The following is a 17,309-nucleotide window of genomic DNA, read 5'->3' as shown; positions in this document are numbered from 1 at the left end:
ACGTCTAAAAGACTCAGCTCCAACAACACTGATGAAGCTCTTTAATTCAAGGCAAAGCATGATACTTCACCTACCACTTTCAACATTCACTCCTTCCACCACACTCCATTCTCCATTTACTGTGTTTGCCATCAACAAGATGTACAGCAGCAACAGATCTCGGCTCCTTGTATAATATCATCCAGGCATCCACTGCCTTCAGGAGACAAAGGCAGCAGTTGCATGGTACACCACCTGCAAGGATCCTCCACACCTCATCTCCAGGTCTCACACCATCTTGACTATTGCCATTGCTTTAGTGTTGTTCAGTCAGCACTCTGAAACTTCCTCACTAACAGCATAAGACCATAAGAAATAAGAAAAGGAGTAGGCGGTTGGAACCCTCGAGCCTGCTCTGCCATTCAATCGTATCATGGCTGTTCCAACATTCTTCACATCCACTTTCTTGCCTTTACTTCCTTGATTTCCCAACTGATCAAGATTCTGGATTAGAGGTGCTGGAAAAGCACAGCAGTTCACCCACCTTCCGAGGACCCTTTCGCCCGTCTCCAACACACTGCCTGCACCTGGACACCCCGTGTTGGCTTATTACCCGCCCTCTATCTCTTCACTGCCACCGGGACATCAACCACCTCAACCTGTCTACTCCCCTCCCCCACTCCAACCTCTCACTCTCCCAATGTGCAGCCCTCCAATCCCTCTGCTCCAATCCCGACCTCATCAACAAACCAACAGATAAAGGGGGTGCTGTGGTAGTCTGGCGCACTGACCTCTATACTGCTGAAGCCAGACACCAACTCAAGGACACCTCTTCCTACCGCCCCCTCGACCATGACCCTACCCCCTCCTCACCAAACCATCATCTTCCAGACAATACAGAACCTCATTACCTCAGGAGATCTCCCGACCACATCTTCCAACCTCTGAGTCCGGGAACCCGCACTGCCCGGTTCTACCTCCTTCCCAAGATCCACATGCCTGACCAACCCTGGCTGACCCATTATCTCAGCATGCTCCTGCTCCACTGAACTCATCTCTACCTACCTCGACACTGTCCTATCTCCCCTAGTTCAGGAACTCCCCACATAGGTTCAAGACATCACTCACACCCTCCACCTCCTCCAAGACTTCCGTTTCCCCGGCCCCCAACGCCTCATCTTCACCATGGATATCCAATCCCTCTACACCTCCAACCGCCATGACCAGAGCCTCCAAACCCTCTGTTCCTTCCTCTCCCGATGTCCCCAACTACCCTTCCACCGACACTCTCATTCGTTTGGCCGAACTGGTCCTCGCCCTTAACAATTTCTCCTTCGAATCCTCCCACTTTCTCCAGACCAAAGGGGTAGCCATGGGCACACGTATGGGCCCCAGCTATGCATGTCTCTTTTGTTGGTTATGTAGAACCGTCCATCTTCCGTAATTACACCGGCACCACTCCCCACCTCTTCCTCCGCTACATTGATGACTGCATTGGCGCCACCTCGTGCTCCCACGAGGCGTTTGAGCAATTCATCAACTGCACCAACACATTCCACCCTCACCTTAAATTTACCTGAACCATCTCTGACACCTCCTTCCCCTTCCTGGACCCCTCCATCTCCATTAATGACGACTGACTTGACACTGACATTTTTTACAAACCCACCGACTCCCACAGCTACCTGGATTACACCTCTTCCCAACCTAACTCTTGCAAAAAATGCCATCCCATATTCCCAATTCCTCCACTATATCTGCTCCCAGGAGACCCAGTTCCACCACAGAACACACCAGCTGGCCTCCTTCTTTAGAGACGCAATTTCCCTTCCCACATGGTAAAAGATGCCCTCCAACGCATCTTGTCCACATCCTGCACCTCCGCCCTCAGACCCCACCCCTCCAACCGTAACAAGGACAGAACGCCCCTGGTGCTCACCTTCCACCCTACCAACTTTCGCATAAACCAAATCATCCGCCGACATTTCCGCCACCTCCAAAAAGACCCCACCACCAGGGATATATTTCCCTCCCCACCCCTTTCTGCCTTCCACAAAGACCGATCCCTCTGTGACTACCTGGTCAGGACCACGCCCCCCCCCCCCCCCCCCCCACAACCCACCCTCCCGGGCTGGCACCTTCCTCTGCCACCGCAGGAGTTGCAAAACCTGTGCCCACACCACCACCTTCATCTCTATCCAAGGCTGAAAAGGAGCCTTCCACATCCATCAAAGTTTTACCTGCACATCCACCAATATCATTTATTGTATCAGTTGCTCCCGATGCGGTTTCCTCTACGTTGGGGAGTCTGAACGCCTCCTCGCAGAGCGCTTTAGGGAACATCTCTGGGATAGCCATACCACCCTGTGGCCCACCATTTCAACTCCCAGCCCAACATTTCAACTCCCCCTCCCACTCTGTCGAGGACATGAAGGTCCTGGGCCTCCTTCACCGCTGCTCCCTCACCACCCGATGTCTGGAGGAAGAACGCCTCATCTTCTGCCTCGGAACACTTCAACCCCAGGGCATCAATGTGGACTTCAACAGTTTCCTCCTTTCCCCTTCCCCCACCTCATCCCAGTTCCAAACTTCCAGCTCAGCACTGTCCCCATGACTTGTCCTACCTGCCTATCTCCTTTTCCACCTATCCACTCCACCCTCCTCCCTGATCTATCACCTTCATCCCCTCCCCCACTCACCTATTGTACTCTATGCTACTTTTGCCCACCCCCACACTCCTTTAGCTTATCTCTCCACCCTTCAGGCTCTCTGCCTGTATTCCTGATGAAGGGCTTTTGCCCGAAATATCGATTGTACTGCTCCTCAGATGCTGCCTGAACTGCTGTCCTTTTCCAGCACCTCTAATCCAGAATCTGGTTTCCAGCATCTGCAGTCATTGTTTCTACCCAACTGATCAAGAATCTATCTGTCTCCGCCTTAAATATATACAAGGACTCTGCCCCAACAGAGAGCTATGGCAAGGAGTTCCACTCAACCCTCTGACAAGAAATTCTTCCTCATGTCAGTTTTAAATTGGCTTTCCTTTATTCTGAGACTGTACGCTCTGGTCCTAGACTTTCCTGTGAGAAACATCCTCTCAGTATTTACCCTGTCAGGCTGTTCATTCTTAATAAGGTAGCTCATTCTTCGAAATTCCGTTAAGTAGAGAACCAACCAAGTTAGCCCCTGTTCATAAGATAATCCCTCCATCTTAACAAACCTTCTCTGAACTGCCTCCAATTAAATTATCTCTGCTTAAATAATGCACCAAGATTGCTCTCAGTACTCCCAGATGTGGTCTCACCAACAACTTGTACAGTTGCATTAAGACTTCCCAATCCTTTTCCTCCAACTCCCTTGAAATAAAGGCCAATGTTCCATTAACCTACCTGATTACTTGCTGCCTCAATGTACTAGCTTTTAGTGTTTAATGCACTAAGTAACCCCTAGGTCTCTTTGTGTTGCAGCTTTCCTCCATTTAAATAACTCTGTTCCTTTGTTCCCCTTTCCAAAATGAACAGCTTTATATTTTCCCTCATTATACTTCAATTGTAAGTGTATCTTCACCAAATAGACTGCAGCAGCTCAAGGAGGTTGGGTCATAAGTTCAGGCTTTGCTGGAAAGACTCTGCAGAATGAATAAAAATAACACTAAATTTCTATGGTGACTTTCAGAACCCAATCGTTCTGAATGTTTAAGTTTTCAGAGAATACAGGAGGGCATTTTCCTAGATTATGAGCAGTGGGCAAATGCTGAACAAAATAGGGGAATGAAAAGGTCAGATTCCTGGATCTAAGAGAATTTCCTGATTTTTTTTTTCCCCCTCATAAATGTTTAGGGAATGAGTTCTGAATCTTGCTAATGAGAGGTGATGGCCTTACTTCCATTCACTTGTATTTCATCAGTAGCAAATTTCTGTGCAGCTCCCCATTCTTTTGCCAAAAACCCAGATGGTACCAGTTGTGGACATGAAAGCCAATGTTGTTACCTGATGACACAATTTGATATTCTCAGCCCCATTGTCAGCACTATACAGAATGACCTGTAGTCCAACTCTGAACTACAGGTCATTCTGTTATAATGCGACAGTTATGTTCCTCTGCAACCTCACTCTAGAAGACCATACAAATGGAAAACTACTATAGAAAATTGCTATACCCATTCGGTAGAAAGTTCATGTTATCCAGTGTCCAAAAATATCTTGGGACTATCTGCAGCCTGACCCTAAGTAGTTACCTGCTTTGTTTGTCAGAAATCTGGGACTTTTGACCAGTGTACAATAGGAGTAGATGTTTATGTTCATGGTGTTGGTTGGAGAGTTGCGCAGCATAGCACAATGAAATTTACTGAGCTAGCTGGATGTGGAGCATGTAGCATTCCCACATGCTTGGGGATACACCATCTGATAGTGAGAGTTGAAGACCAATAGCCTTAGTAATGTTCTTGTGCAGTGGCACATAGAACGTCAGTGGTGGCAGTGACTCAGCTATGGTTATGTTCATTAAATCTGGTTAAAAACAATACTGTATATGCCCAGTTGCACATTTTGTTTTGGTGCAAAGTATGATTACAATACTGGTTATATTACTGAACCAGTAATGCAAAGAATAAGTTATAATCCCAATGAGACGATTCAAATTCAATTTTTAAAAGAATTCTGGAAATAACAGGTTGGAGTAAGTGGTGACCATGAAGTGAAAGTAAAAACATAAAATGTCAAAATTTTAAACAAGCCTGATAGCACCTGGAGTGAGCAAGTGCGATCATGTTTTAGGTCCAGGACCGTGAAGTGACTGTGAAACTGCCTTTTTAGAAAAAGCTTCTGAAATTTCCAACTCTGAACTACAGGTCATTCTGTTATAATGCGACAGTTATGTTCCTCTGCAACCTCACTCTAGAAGACCATACAAATGGAAAACTACTATAGAAAATTGCTATACCCATTCGGTAGAAAGTTCATGTTATCCAGTGTCCACAATTCATCAACTGCGTTATAGCCAACTCAAGTAGATGAATTGCCCTTTGTATCAGACGACCTGTATATACAACTTGAGCCCCACACCAGAATCTGAATTACATTGCAGAAGTATTCAGCCCGTCAAATCTGCAGTGACTCTCCAAATGAGCAATTCTCTTAAAACCCAAAAGAGCTGCGGCGGATGCTGTTAATCAAACAAAAAAAGAAATTGCTGGAAAAGCTCAATCGGTCTTGTGGAGAGAAATCAATTAACGTTTCTGATCAAGTGACCCTTCCTCAGAACTGAGTGTTTGTCTCGAGCAGTTCCATTTTCTGATCTTCTCCCTGTCATCCTAAAATTTCTTCCTTTTCCACTAGGCTGTTCAAAAGGCTGTTGAGTAAATGTTTTTGAACTGAAATTGTTGCTTTCCAGCCTTTAACAGTCAAGTCCAACATCAGATTTATCCAGTTAGAATCTCCCTTTATGCATGCCCTTCTGCATTTTCGGGAAGTATCAATTTAAAGTGCTCATGTGGACATGAGGCTTGACAAATATCCACATCCCTAAACTGAACCATTTCCAACAGTCTTCAGGCCTAAGTGCCGAGTGAACTCCTTTTAGAGGTCTCCACCAAAGATACCAGTTTTCAGCCAAATTGATTCACCATGTGATATCAAGAAATTGCACAGTGCTGCCAAGGCTGTGAGCCCTGACAATCTTACAGCAATAGATGAAGATGTGATCCAGAGTTTACCACAACCCTACCCAAGCTGTTCCAGTCCAGCTACAAGACTGGCAAACACATGACAATGAGGAAAGTTGCCCAGGTATATCCTGCACGCAAAAAGCAGGATAAATCCAACAAGATCAATTGCTGCCCATCAGTCCACTCCTGATCATCAGCATCATCAGAAAGGTGTCAGCAACAGTGCTACCAAACAACAGTTGCTTAGCAGTAACCTGCTCACTGACTCTGTTTGGGATCAGCCAGTGCCTATCACCCTCTGACCTCATTACACCCTTGGATCAAACATGGACAAAAGAGTTCCATTCCAAAAGTAATAGTGATTGCCTTGGCATCATGTCTCCTTTGACTAAGTGTGACATCTAGCAAAAATGGAGTCAATGGGATTCAGAAACCTTCCACTGGTTGGAATCATACCTGGCACCTAGGAATATGGTTGTGGTTGATCAGTCACTTCAACTCCGGGCTATCTCTGCAGCAGTTTGTCAGGGTAGTATCATAACCATAGCATCTTGGGCTACTTGGTCTACGACCCCTCTATATGGAGTCAGACGTGGGGCTGTTCACTTAGGATTTTGTAATGCTCAGCACCATTCATACTTTTCACATACTGAAGTAGTCAATATTCAAATGTAGATGGACAAGATCCAGGTTTGGACTGATATGTTGCCAGTAATATTTGCACCTGGCAGTTACTATTTCTAGCAAGAGTGAATCAAACCACCACCCTTTTTAACATTCAATGGTATCTGTCTCTGACTCATGAGACCATAGGAAATAGGATTAAAGCCTTGTCAAAGGTTAGATCACGTGTGAGTCCGGGTGAGCTTGCCAATTCGATACAAAATTGTCTTTGTGGGAAGAGCCTGGGTGGTGGTGGAAGGTTGTTTTTCGGACTGGAAGCCGATGACCAGTGCTGCTCAGGGATTAGTCCTGGGTACCCTTTTGTCATTTACATAAATGATTTGGATGAGATTGCAGAAGGCATGGGTTAGTAGGATTGCAGGTGACACTAAAATTGGTGATATAGTGGACAGTGAAGGTTATTTAAGGTTCCAAAGAGATCTTGATCAGTTGGGTCAATGGGCTGAGGAGTGAAGATGCAATTTAATTTGGATAAATGTGAGGTATTGCTTTTTGCTAATAAGTACGGCAGTGTTTGTGTAATGAATCGTAAGGTCCTGGATAATGTTATAAAATAGAAGACCCAGGAGGTTGCTTCTACAGCAGTGATTGGTTTTCCGGGACTCCAGTTTGAACACTGAATGTGGGGCATAGCAGCATTACCAATCACTTTTCTTTGCCCTGCACAGACTGAACAGATATGCAGCTAAAGAAAAGACAACTGCTAGCCGCGTGAGTTCAAGCGGTAAAGGCTATGATTGATCAGTTAATCACAATCCATATGTTGGAGACCACTACTTTATACAAAATTAACTATTTTACACTTCATATTTCATAATTCTGTTGAGCCCTGAGCTATCCACGTATTCTGCATATTCTTTCATTTTAACCTTTCCTGTTTTGTTTGTATTTAGGCTGATTAATCTCCTGTACATCCTCTCACTCTCATACTAGTTTAAAGCCTCGTTACATCCCAACTTTTTATCAGGACACAGGTCGAGTCCTGACAGATGGAAGTTGTTCCCTAGGTTCAGTACTTGTCTCAGCACTAGTGTCAGTGACCTGTCAAAGAGAGGTCGTTTCCATACCAGCCCTCTATGTGACTGGCATAGAAACAGATCAGCACTGTCCATCTACATTAGATTATTTTTAACAACTGAAATAACAATCAGAACTCAAAAGGATGAAAACTGTTAGATTTATTTATGCAGCCACTAGAAATAAAACATCTAGTGGTAATTCATTTTGGAAAACTAATCATAAGAACAAAAATGATCAAAATGCAGACCCAATCTAAACCTGTAGATTTTTTTTATATATATAAAAAAACTTACTTCATGTTTGGTGAAACTTGATAAGTTCTACCATCTAAGTTAGAAAAGAACTGTTGAGATTAAGAGTCAACAAGCATTCTATTTCATGCCAGAATGAATTCTAAAAATAACGCATTTTGACATCAAGACACTGCACAGATGGAAGCGTGCTTATGTGTAATCAAAGTGACAAAGTGGAGAGAGTGAAAATGTAACATTCCACAAATATAAGCATGATATATACAGTAACTGGTGTCAATTATTCATGTGACGTCAGGCAGCAAAAAAATAAAACTAAGAATCACGATACCCCATTAGAATGGGAAACATTCAGAGTACCCAACCAAACATTTTCCCATGAAAAGGTGGCTCTCAAATTGTTTTGATAACACATTTAAACGGCTGCAGGTGAAGACATATCTACAATAACCTGAAATACAAAGAAAGTGTGCTCCTGAGGAAATGCTGGCTGTATTCTAATTAGGTTCATAGTGTAACTCAAATAACTAAAACTTCAGGTGTGCAAGATAGGAAGCTTGTTCATTTTAATCAGAATTATAAGCTTAGGTCAGATTCATACCTGGGAAAGTGTGAATATCAAGCTGAGAGTGAGATATGCAAGCCTCAAGTTAAATACATTTCAATTAGGAATTAAAATGTGGTTTTAGATGGTGAATACCAGGAGAAAAACCACACTCGCTTGAAGTGACAAGATCTAAAATCAACAAAAGCATTGAGAATCTTACTAGCTAATCTCATGATATAACACACAAAGTGGAGGCCATAGTCTTTTTATTTTCAAGATGGTGGTGGAGTAGTAGTCCAATGTGCAGGCTCCTCAGCTCAGGAGTCCAGAGTTAGTCTACTCCATCCAATTTACTGTTTTTTTTAAAAAAATGTTTCTATTTATTAATGGTACCACACCTTCTTCTAACAACTTCAGCAAAAGACGTTGTCTCCAGGTCCAGACCCAGAGAGGAGGTGGTTTCCGATCGCCCAGCATGAAGTATAGGCCTGGCATGGTGGTCTTATAGTGGGGTGATCTTGGCCTGGACAGGCATGCTTGTCCCACATGGAGGTCTTATCCTGTTGTGGAAGTCATCGCCGGCAGCTTCTGGGTATTCCAGAGCTTACCTGCAGCATGACCAGACTCTTACTGTACTCTTCCTCATGCACTCACAAGTCTGGCCAAATTCAGCTCCAAGTCCATTTACAAATTTGCTCATGACACTGCTGTAGTGGGTTGGATCTCAAACAGCTACCTGACAGAGGTAGTTTGTGGTATTGTGTAAAGACACAGTCTCTCCCTCAATGTCAGCACAACAAATGAGCTGGTCATCGACTTCCAGAAGTGGCATGGAGAACACATCCCTGTCTGTATCAAAGGTGCTGGGGTGGAGGTGGCCAAGAGCTTTAAGCTCCTAAAGAGTAGATATTACCAACAATCTATCCCAGTCCATCCACATTGATGCTACAATCAAGAAAGCATAATAATCCCTTTACCCCCTCAGAAGGCTGAGGAAATTTGGTATGTCTTATCAATTTTTATAGATGCATCATTGAAAGTATTTTATCCAGGTGCATCACAGTTTGGTAAGGCAACCATTTTGCCCAAGACTGTAAGAATGTAGAGTTGTCAACACTGCCCAGTCCATCACAAAAGCAGTCTTTCCTTCCATTCACTCCACTTTCTTCCCACTGTCTTGGGAAAGTAGCCACTATAATCAAAGACCCTTCCCACCCCAGTTGTACATTTTCCCATCAAGCAGAAGATACAAAAGTTTGAAAGTCCTTACCAACATTCAAGAACAGCTACTTCCCCACTGTTATCAGACTCATAAACAGACCTCTCAATCTTCAAGTTGATGTGTCTCTCTCTCTCTCTCTCTCTCTCTCTCTCTCTCTCTCTCTCTCTCTCTCTCTCTGTAGCTGTAACACTGTTCTATTTCCCTGATACACTTATGTAAGCTATGATTTGTCTGAATAATATACAAATTATTTTTTGTTGTATCTTGGTATAGGTGACAATAAGAAACCAAAAATATGACTCCATTGGAAAATTTATTTCAGTTCATAAATATAAAATATCATCAGAGTAAATCATAAAAGGGAATTTGGAAAAATATGTAGTAGTGGACAGTAAATTCAAGGATCATTCTTCCTTAAACACTCACTCCACATGAAGATAGTTGACCAGCTGAAAGCTGTTCGAAATCTCAGTAGTTCTGTTTTCTCTCGAGCCGCACCAGAATGTAAAGCTCTTACTGAAACATCATTTCATGCCATATATCGTTTCAGGTGATGAAGTGGTCACTGACTCTTTATTCAAAGAATTTAAGAGCAAAAAAGAAAAAAAAACAGCAAGCCACACCTTGTCGCTTGGTGCTCCCTGATTAGAAGCCTGCATGGAATATGTGTCCAAAGGACCTGAAGGACCATAAATGTGCAGGTTAGATGAGTTGGCTATGCTAGGTTGTCCCATAGTGTGCAGGTTAGGTAGGTTAGCCAAGATAAATGTGGGGTTACAGAGGTGAGACTGGTCGGAGTTAGATGCTCTTCAGAGATCCAATGCACCGAATGGCCTCTATCTGCATTATAGAGATTCTATGTTTCCATGACTGTGAATGTTTCTCACGAAGTTAATTAAGTCCTTAAATTGTTCATGCAAAAACAAGGAGAATCTCCTCAGCATTTTGCTCCTTAAAGAAACAAACAATGGGCTGAGAATACCTCCAACATATTCAAATGGAACGTGTTTGAGAAAAACATTTCCAATAAGAATGTTTGTTTGTGTTACAACTCTCAGTGGAGTGGTGTGCTGGAAAAATAGCCCTGCTAACATAAGGTTTCTGCACAGAAGTGCTCCAGCTACAGATAATTAGTTTGAAAAGTGTTGGCCAATGACGCTACTAATAAAAATTCTAATACCCTTAAGCCCCTCCCTTTTTAATTACTTACAGAACACAAAGCAGGTTATTGGACAGTGGGGAGAAACTGGCAGATGAAGATGATCGTTATGATAAAACATGTTAAGAGACACAAAGTGGCCTACTTATTTAAAAAGACTGACATATCAGCTAAAAGTCCCAATTTACAACAACTGAGGCAGGAAAGATAAATGGGATTACTCGAGGTGTAAAGTTGGTTTTCACTGCAGCAAACACAGACTACTCCTGAGCTGGGGAAGAACTGAATACATTTTTCACTTATCTCTCTGTGTCTCTGTCTCTATCTCTTTCTGTCTCAGTTACCTGCCAACCAATCTCAGTTGTTGGCAGACAAAAGGTCTCATTGGTCTATAGACTAGTTATCAGTCAACTACTTGTTGCCAAGATGAGCTGCATGTCTACACCCTTTGGTTCCAAATTGTCTGCAACTCAGCTTTCAGTTACTCCATTTTCAGTTGTTCACACAGTGCTTGGCAGAGTTTCACCTAACTGCCTTTTAAAACATGCAGCCACCCTTTCAAATACTAATTTTAAATCACTCTTTCTCATTTCAGTTATCAGCTTTTTTAAGAAAGCAAAATGGAAAAGTCCTTACCTTTGGTGCAAATGTGAACTTATGGTGCAGAAATTATCTTGATTCCCCTTCTGTCAATTATTGCTGTTACCCACCAAGTGTGTGTGTAAGTTATAAAGTAAGATTGTAAACCTGATTCAGCCAGAGAACTTCAGCACCACTTGTTTAATTCGGTAGTTGACAAAGTCTATGCTTTCTCTGGTGAATTAAACCTCCATTCTGGTGTGAAGTTATTCAGTCAGATTGGTCCTTTAAAGACGACTTTTAGATATAATGCCTGAAACCATTGCGTTTCAGCTATCAAGGAATAAATTGTACAATGACCTGTCAGACAATGCATGGTTGCTTGAGTTCGGACTTCTTGCAGACGTAATATCAAGACAGAATCGGCTGAACCAAGAACTGCTGGGAAAGAGACTTAACATACATGGTCAATGCTGTGGTTGCATTCAAATTGAAACTGGATCTGTAGTCCTTCCAATTTTAAAGAAAAATAACGATGCAACACTTCCCAAGTCTGGGTGGGGGTGTTGGAGAGAGGGTTGAGGTGGTTTTTCAGGAATTAGATATGATGGTGCAAACTGTGTTTGACTTAAACCCATTCTTTCAAGTAAGCATTTGTGAGTTTGCTACCAAATTTCATCAGGTTTTTGGTTTACAAAGCATTGGAGTTGAAATGGAGCTAATTGTTATGCAAAATGATATTGAACTGAAAGTCTGATTAAGGAATAGCAGTCTTTGAGGCTTGAGACTTTGGTTAATAGAGAAAAATACTCACTCCTCTCATCCTGCGTTTTTATAAAGTAAAAGATTGCTTTGACTCCAGATACTTCAATAAGATAGTGTTCACCCAAATAAAGGTAATCTGTCCAAGTATCACACCCACCTCCGGAGATACAGTTTCAATGGACTGTATATAATTCATGGTCTGAAACCGTAACCCAGACTTCAGGGCACTGGCAGATAATGTAGGGTTGCAGATAACACATTGGGACTTGATCGTATTGGGTAGAGGGTTAGGGACCTCTTGATTGCGGAGTGACAAACTAACTGTCTAGGTATCCTCGCAGTATCCGTAACAATATCTGTTATGCTAATGTAACTTGTACCTGATTGCTATTATGAAATATATTGCATCTTGTGTAAGACAAGAAACTTTTAGACTCCCTAGTGGTTTTCCTCTGCCATATTGCCAAAAGCCTAACCTTAACAAAAAAAATGGAGGCAGCAAGTGTACCTTACAACAACCAAAACTTCAGCTAGCTGATGTCTAAATGATGCTCACAGTAGTCATCAGAAAATTTAGTCTAGCTGCACCACTCTTAACAGTGAAAAGTCAAGTAAGAAGGGCTGCTATAGACGTTGAATTCACTGCATAGCAATGCAGTATCCATAATGAACTAGGAGAACTAGAAACAATAATGTGTTGAAGAACCAGACATGCAAGAAATAGAGACATGACTACAACAAAATTGGGCGTGGAAATTAAACATTGCGTGGTGTAATGTTTTAGGAAAGACATACAGGGAAAAGGGAGTATCTGCTCTTGTTGGGGAAAGTGTAAAGGCAGTAGACACAAGTGACACAGTTACCAGCAAGCTGCATCTTTGTATCAAGCACAGTGCCAATAATAGAGAATTAAATGAATGACTGTTTGTCTTGTTTTTGACGAAATGGGTTGACGAGAGGAGGTTGACCAGAATGTCACGCCCCTTTTTTAATAAGTTAAAATGACTCATCACCATCTGTTTACTTTTTGAAATAAGTGAACTTGAGTTCAAGTGATCACCCTGATTTTTCAGATTGCGTGCACCAGACTGTAGAAAGGAATTCCTTTGTTCATTTGGGAACGCTGCCAGTCAGAGTGGAATGTGGAGTTTGCACTGTATAGAATCATAGAATAGCAATAAAGCAGAGGAAGCTATTCAGCCTGTCACCTGTCTGCTGTCTTCAACAAGTCAACTCATCCCACTCCATTCCTTTATCCAGAGTCCTGCTAATTCTTTGTCAGCGGATAATTATTTCATTTCCTTTTGAAAGCCAGAGGTTATGTGAAGAAAATTGTTTTTAAGCAATGACCAGTTGGATCCAGGAATGCACTGAGACATGAAAGCAGACCATCTGATAATGATGGTATTAAATAGGTGTTTACAATACTCTTTTCTAAATCCTTTGGTATATGATGAACCTCAAAAGATATTTTCGAGGCATTGGAATGGAGCAAGATAATGACTTGTTAGTGTACAGCTGTTCAGCAAAATAAATGTTTTATCCAGATTATAAACTGTATTTGTATTTAATAACGATTTGTAAAAATCCAAAGTTAACTGAATTTGGGTTTTTTTTAAAGCTACTGATGACTTTTATTTGCAGGTGAAATTGAGATGTTTGGTGGTGAGTTGGTGCTGTGTAACAAAGTTGATTTCCATCTTAAGAAAGTATTATTTTCATTTTAGAGCCATGATCAAATAATTTAAACATTTTTCTAAACCTTGGAGTGGAGTATTCCTGAGATGCTGCCTAACCTGCTGTGCTTTGACCAGCAACACATTTGCAGCTGTGATCTCCAGCATCTGCAGACCTCATTTTTTACTATAAGAGACAGACACCATTTCAACTAGGTATCACTGGCTTTAAGAAGGGATGAAGAATTCCTGAAGAAGGGCTCATGCCCGAAATGTCGATTCTTCTGCTCCTTGGATGCTGCCTGACCTGCTGTGCTTTTCCAGCAACACATTTTCATCACTGGCTTGAGCAGCATTTCTTGTCCTTCCTAATTAACTTTGAGAAAGTGCAGATGAGCTGCTGACTTGAGCCACCACCATTCATCATAACTTGAGGAGTGTAGTAATTGTGCTGATCGTAATTTGAGGATTATGGATAAATGTTGATCAAGACTCCACATGGGTCCTATCATGGGCTTTTGAAGATTTCCCAGAATTGGTTTACAAGCATTGCCATGGATTGAGATTCAGTTAAGGACTAAGGGATGGTCAAATAACAGCATTTAATTTAAATCTTTGTGTGAAGAATAAGTTTCGAGTTGATGTTTCTGTTGTACGTTAGAGGGAAATTGTTCCATTTGTTTTAGAAGCTGATAATTTATTACAAAAATCTAATTCTTCAATTATCTTTAGGGCCTTAAAGCTTGGATATCTCACACAAGATTTGATTGATGACTACGAGCCAGCATTAATGTTTACAATTCCTAGACTGGCAATTGTCTGGTATGTATAAAGACATTTTTTCAAGTGTATTACAATTACATAATCCAAATCTATGTGTGAAGTTCTAATTTAGTGGGCTCACAAAATAGTCAAGCTACCATCTGCATTTGATTATATTGAGATCAGGCTTTCCTTGATCTTCTCATTCAGCAAAAACAATTTTACTTTATCTAGCACCTTCCTGTCAAGTCCTGTGGGTCAACCAGCCAACCAACAGTCAGACTGTGCTCTTGCAGATGAGAAAAATCTGAAGTCAAGTGCCTTTTGTTGTTCCAGTGCACCACTTAGATGCGAGACAAGAAGAGGCAAATTTGAATCTGGTTGCTTGCATGCCTCTTGGTTTGAAGAGCAGTGTATGTTGAGTACACCTTGTGGTAGATAGAGACAGCAAGTGTAGGACAAAATTTAGTGACCAATAAGTGTAGCAAGGTTACTTAGGCCTGGAAATTATATGGGATATTGCAATACCAGTGTTGTGATCTGAAATTTTATTCTTGTTACAGAGATGCTTACTTTAGACCATAATATGTAGGAGCAGAAGTAGACCATTCAGCCCATTAAATCTTCTCTGTCATCCAGTGGGATCATGATTGATCTAATCATCCTCACTCCACTTTCTTGCCTTTTCCCTATACCCCTTGATTCTTTTACTGATTCAAATATGTCTATCTTGGCCTTGAATCTGTTTAATAACTCAGCCTCTGCAACCCTCTGATTCACTTTCCTTTTGACAGCAGAACATCTTCTCATCATGACTTATAGGTGTGTTGTCACTTTGAGATTAAGCCCTCTAGTTATATACTCTCCCACAAGGAGCAACAGCCTCCCTACATCTGTCAAACCCCCTAAAATTCTCAGGGTTCTGATGAAGAGTCACAGGACTCGAAACATTAACACTATGTTCTTCCCACAGATGCTTTCAGACCTGATGAGTTTCAGCAGTAATTTCTGTTTTTGCCCTTCAGAATCTGTCATGTTTGAGTAAGGTGTTCTCTCATTTTTCTAAACTCCAATGACTACGGGTCTAACCTACTCAACCACTCCTTGTCACAAGGTCTCTCTAAAGTTGGAATTTAATCAAGGTCTGCCTCCAATACCATTTATTTTTCCTGAGATAATGGGACCAAAACAGTTCAATCTATTCTATTGTGATAGCCAACGGAATTTTATGCAAGCAAGCTGTGTTCACCCTATTATTCTGCAGTTTAATTTTGGGGTTCTTTAAATTTAAGTTTGCTGTAAATAGATTGCTACTATTCCTGATATTTACCATGTGTTTTGGGAAACATAACTGGTTTAGAACTACATAATACTTGCTCAAAGAAATCCATGAGAGTTTTGGCACCAGCGAACAAACTGAGCATAAGAGGAGAGCGAGAACAAAATGTACACTTTGCTTCACGCTGTCGAGCTTAAAAGAATGCAAGAAAAGTAAGAGCCTATGCTTGAAGGATCAGAATTCAACTTATTTGGCAACAAAACCAAAACGAGATGAAAATCGATCAAATTAATTGGTTTATCTTCAGTTTCATGCTTGTGAAACCAGCTTGTGCAGCCGTTATTGAGCATATGAAAATGATGCATGAAAGTAGGCCATTTAGTCTATTGATGTGTTGCTGGTCAAAGCACAGCAGGTTAGGCAGCATCTCAGGAATAGAGAATTCTCTATTCCTGAGATGCTGCCTAACCTGCTGTGCTTTGACCAGCAACACATTTGCAGCTGTGATCTCCAGCATCTGCAGACCTCATTTTTTACATTTAGTCTATTGAGACCAGCCCAAGGCTGCCATGGTTCAACTTACGCATGTTATGACCTCTATCTAGCCTTCCACATGTCCTCCTAATAAACTCATCAAGGATGTTGGTGCTGAACATGGAATATTGCTGGCCATTCTGGGTCTCTGGCATTAGCATGAAGCATTCTTGAGTTGGGTGCAACAAGACACACACAGAATAGCAAAATGTGAGATGTTGATGCTTTGCGATCAATAGAAAATTAAAATAGCTTACTGGTCAGGTAGAATATGTGATGACATCAAAATAGGGTCAATGTTTTTGATTGATGGCACAGGTTGATATTCTGACTGATATGCATTATAGAAGAAACCCTGCTGCTTCAGTGTGATCATTTAAATTTTGAGAGAATGTCCGCTTCTAGTGGATATTTATTAACCCCTGCTGGGAGTATATTTTTGTGGCCATTAAGCAGAAGAAGGCTTAGCTAGGCTAAATCTGCCAACACTGGTTTTCTTGATGGCATTCTGTCCCATGTATCTTTATGGGGAAATGGCAGCAGTTTGGCAATAAGTCAAACTGCACAGAGCTGATGCAGGCATGATAGGCTGAATGGCTACCATCTACTCCGTAATAACTCTGAGATTAGATGACCCACTGTGGCATTAATGTCTTTGGGGAATTGTTGAGAAATCTGTGGGATCAGTCTTAATTGCATTTGCTACTTGTCATGCTGTAGCTTGTTCAACCACTGTTCATCCGTATTTGTCAGGTGTTGGTTTGGATGTTGGAAATTATAGACTGCATGACTGTTCTAATATTTGCTGAAAACCGTTATGACTTTATTCTGTTAGTAAGTCCCCTGGATTCTACACTTGCCTGACTTCAAAGATAAAACTGATTGATTCCAGTCAGAACAAAAAGAGTTAGGTAGTCTGGTCCAGTATCTTAATAATCAGCTGAATTCATGTGCTATGATATAAAGAAAACTGTTGCAGAAGGGTTAAAGGATTTCCCATGTGATACAATTAGATAATAGCATCATAAATGGATCAGTACAACACTATATCCCAGCCTTGAGACTTAGAGAACTGGTTTCAAGGTTTTTGGGGGTGAAGAAAGAGCAATGTGGGGAGGATGCTTAAGATGTTAGATGCCCAATTCACTGGAGCGTTGCTAACTTACCTCCGTGTAAAATTGTAAAGG

At 41.7% G+C, this 17,309-nt stretch overlaps 1 protein-coding gene across 1 annotated transcript in view; it reads left to right on the top strand.

Moving 5' to 3' along the window:
• The window catches only part of zfyve28 (zinc finger, FYVE domain containing 28), a 220,930-nt gene that overhangs the window by 115,406 nt on the left and 88,215 nt on the right, over positions 1 to 17,309 (top strand). The window contains exon 6 of the mRNA XM_060842758.1: positions 14,280 to 14,369. Coding sequence (XP_060698741.1) covers positions 14,280 to 14,369 — 90 coding nt within the window. The remainder of the gene's footprint in view (positions 1 to 14,279; positions 14,370 to 17,309) is intronic.

This window comes from Hemiscyllium ocellatum, chromosome 2 (assembly GCF_020745735.1).
Source record: "Hemiscyllium ocellatum isolate sHemOce1 chromosome 2, sHemOce1.pat.X.cur, whole genome shotgun sequence".
In the NCBI taxonomy this organism is placed as follows: domain Eukaryota; kingdom Metazoa; phylum Chordata; class Chondrichthyes; order Orectolobiformes; family Hemiscylliidae; genus Hemiscyllium; species Hemiscyllium ocellatum.
The sequence above is the reverse complement of the archived record's forward strand: the minus strand, read 5'-3'. Positions and strand labels throughout refer to the sequence as shown.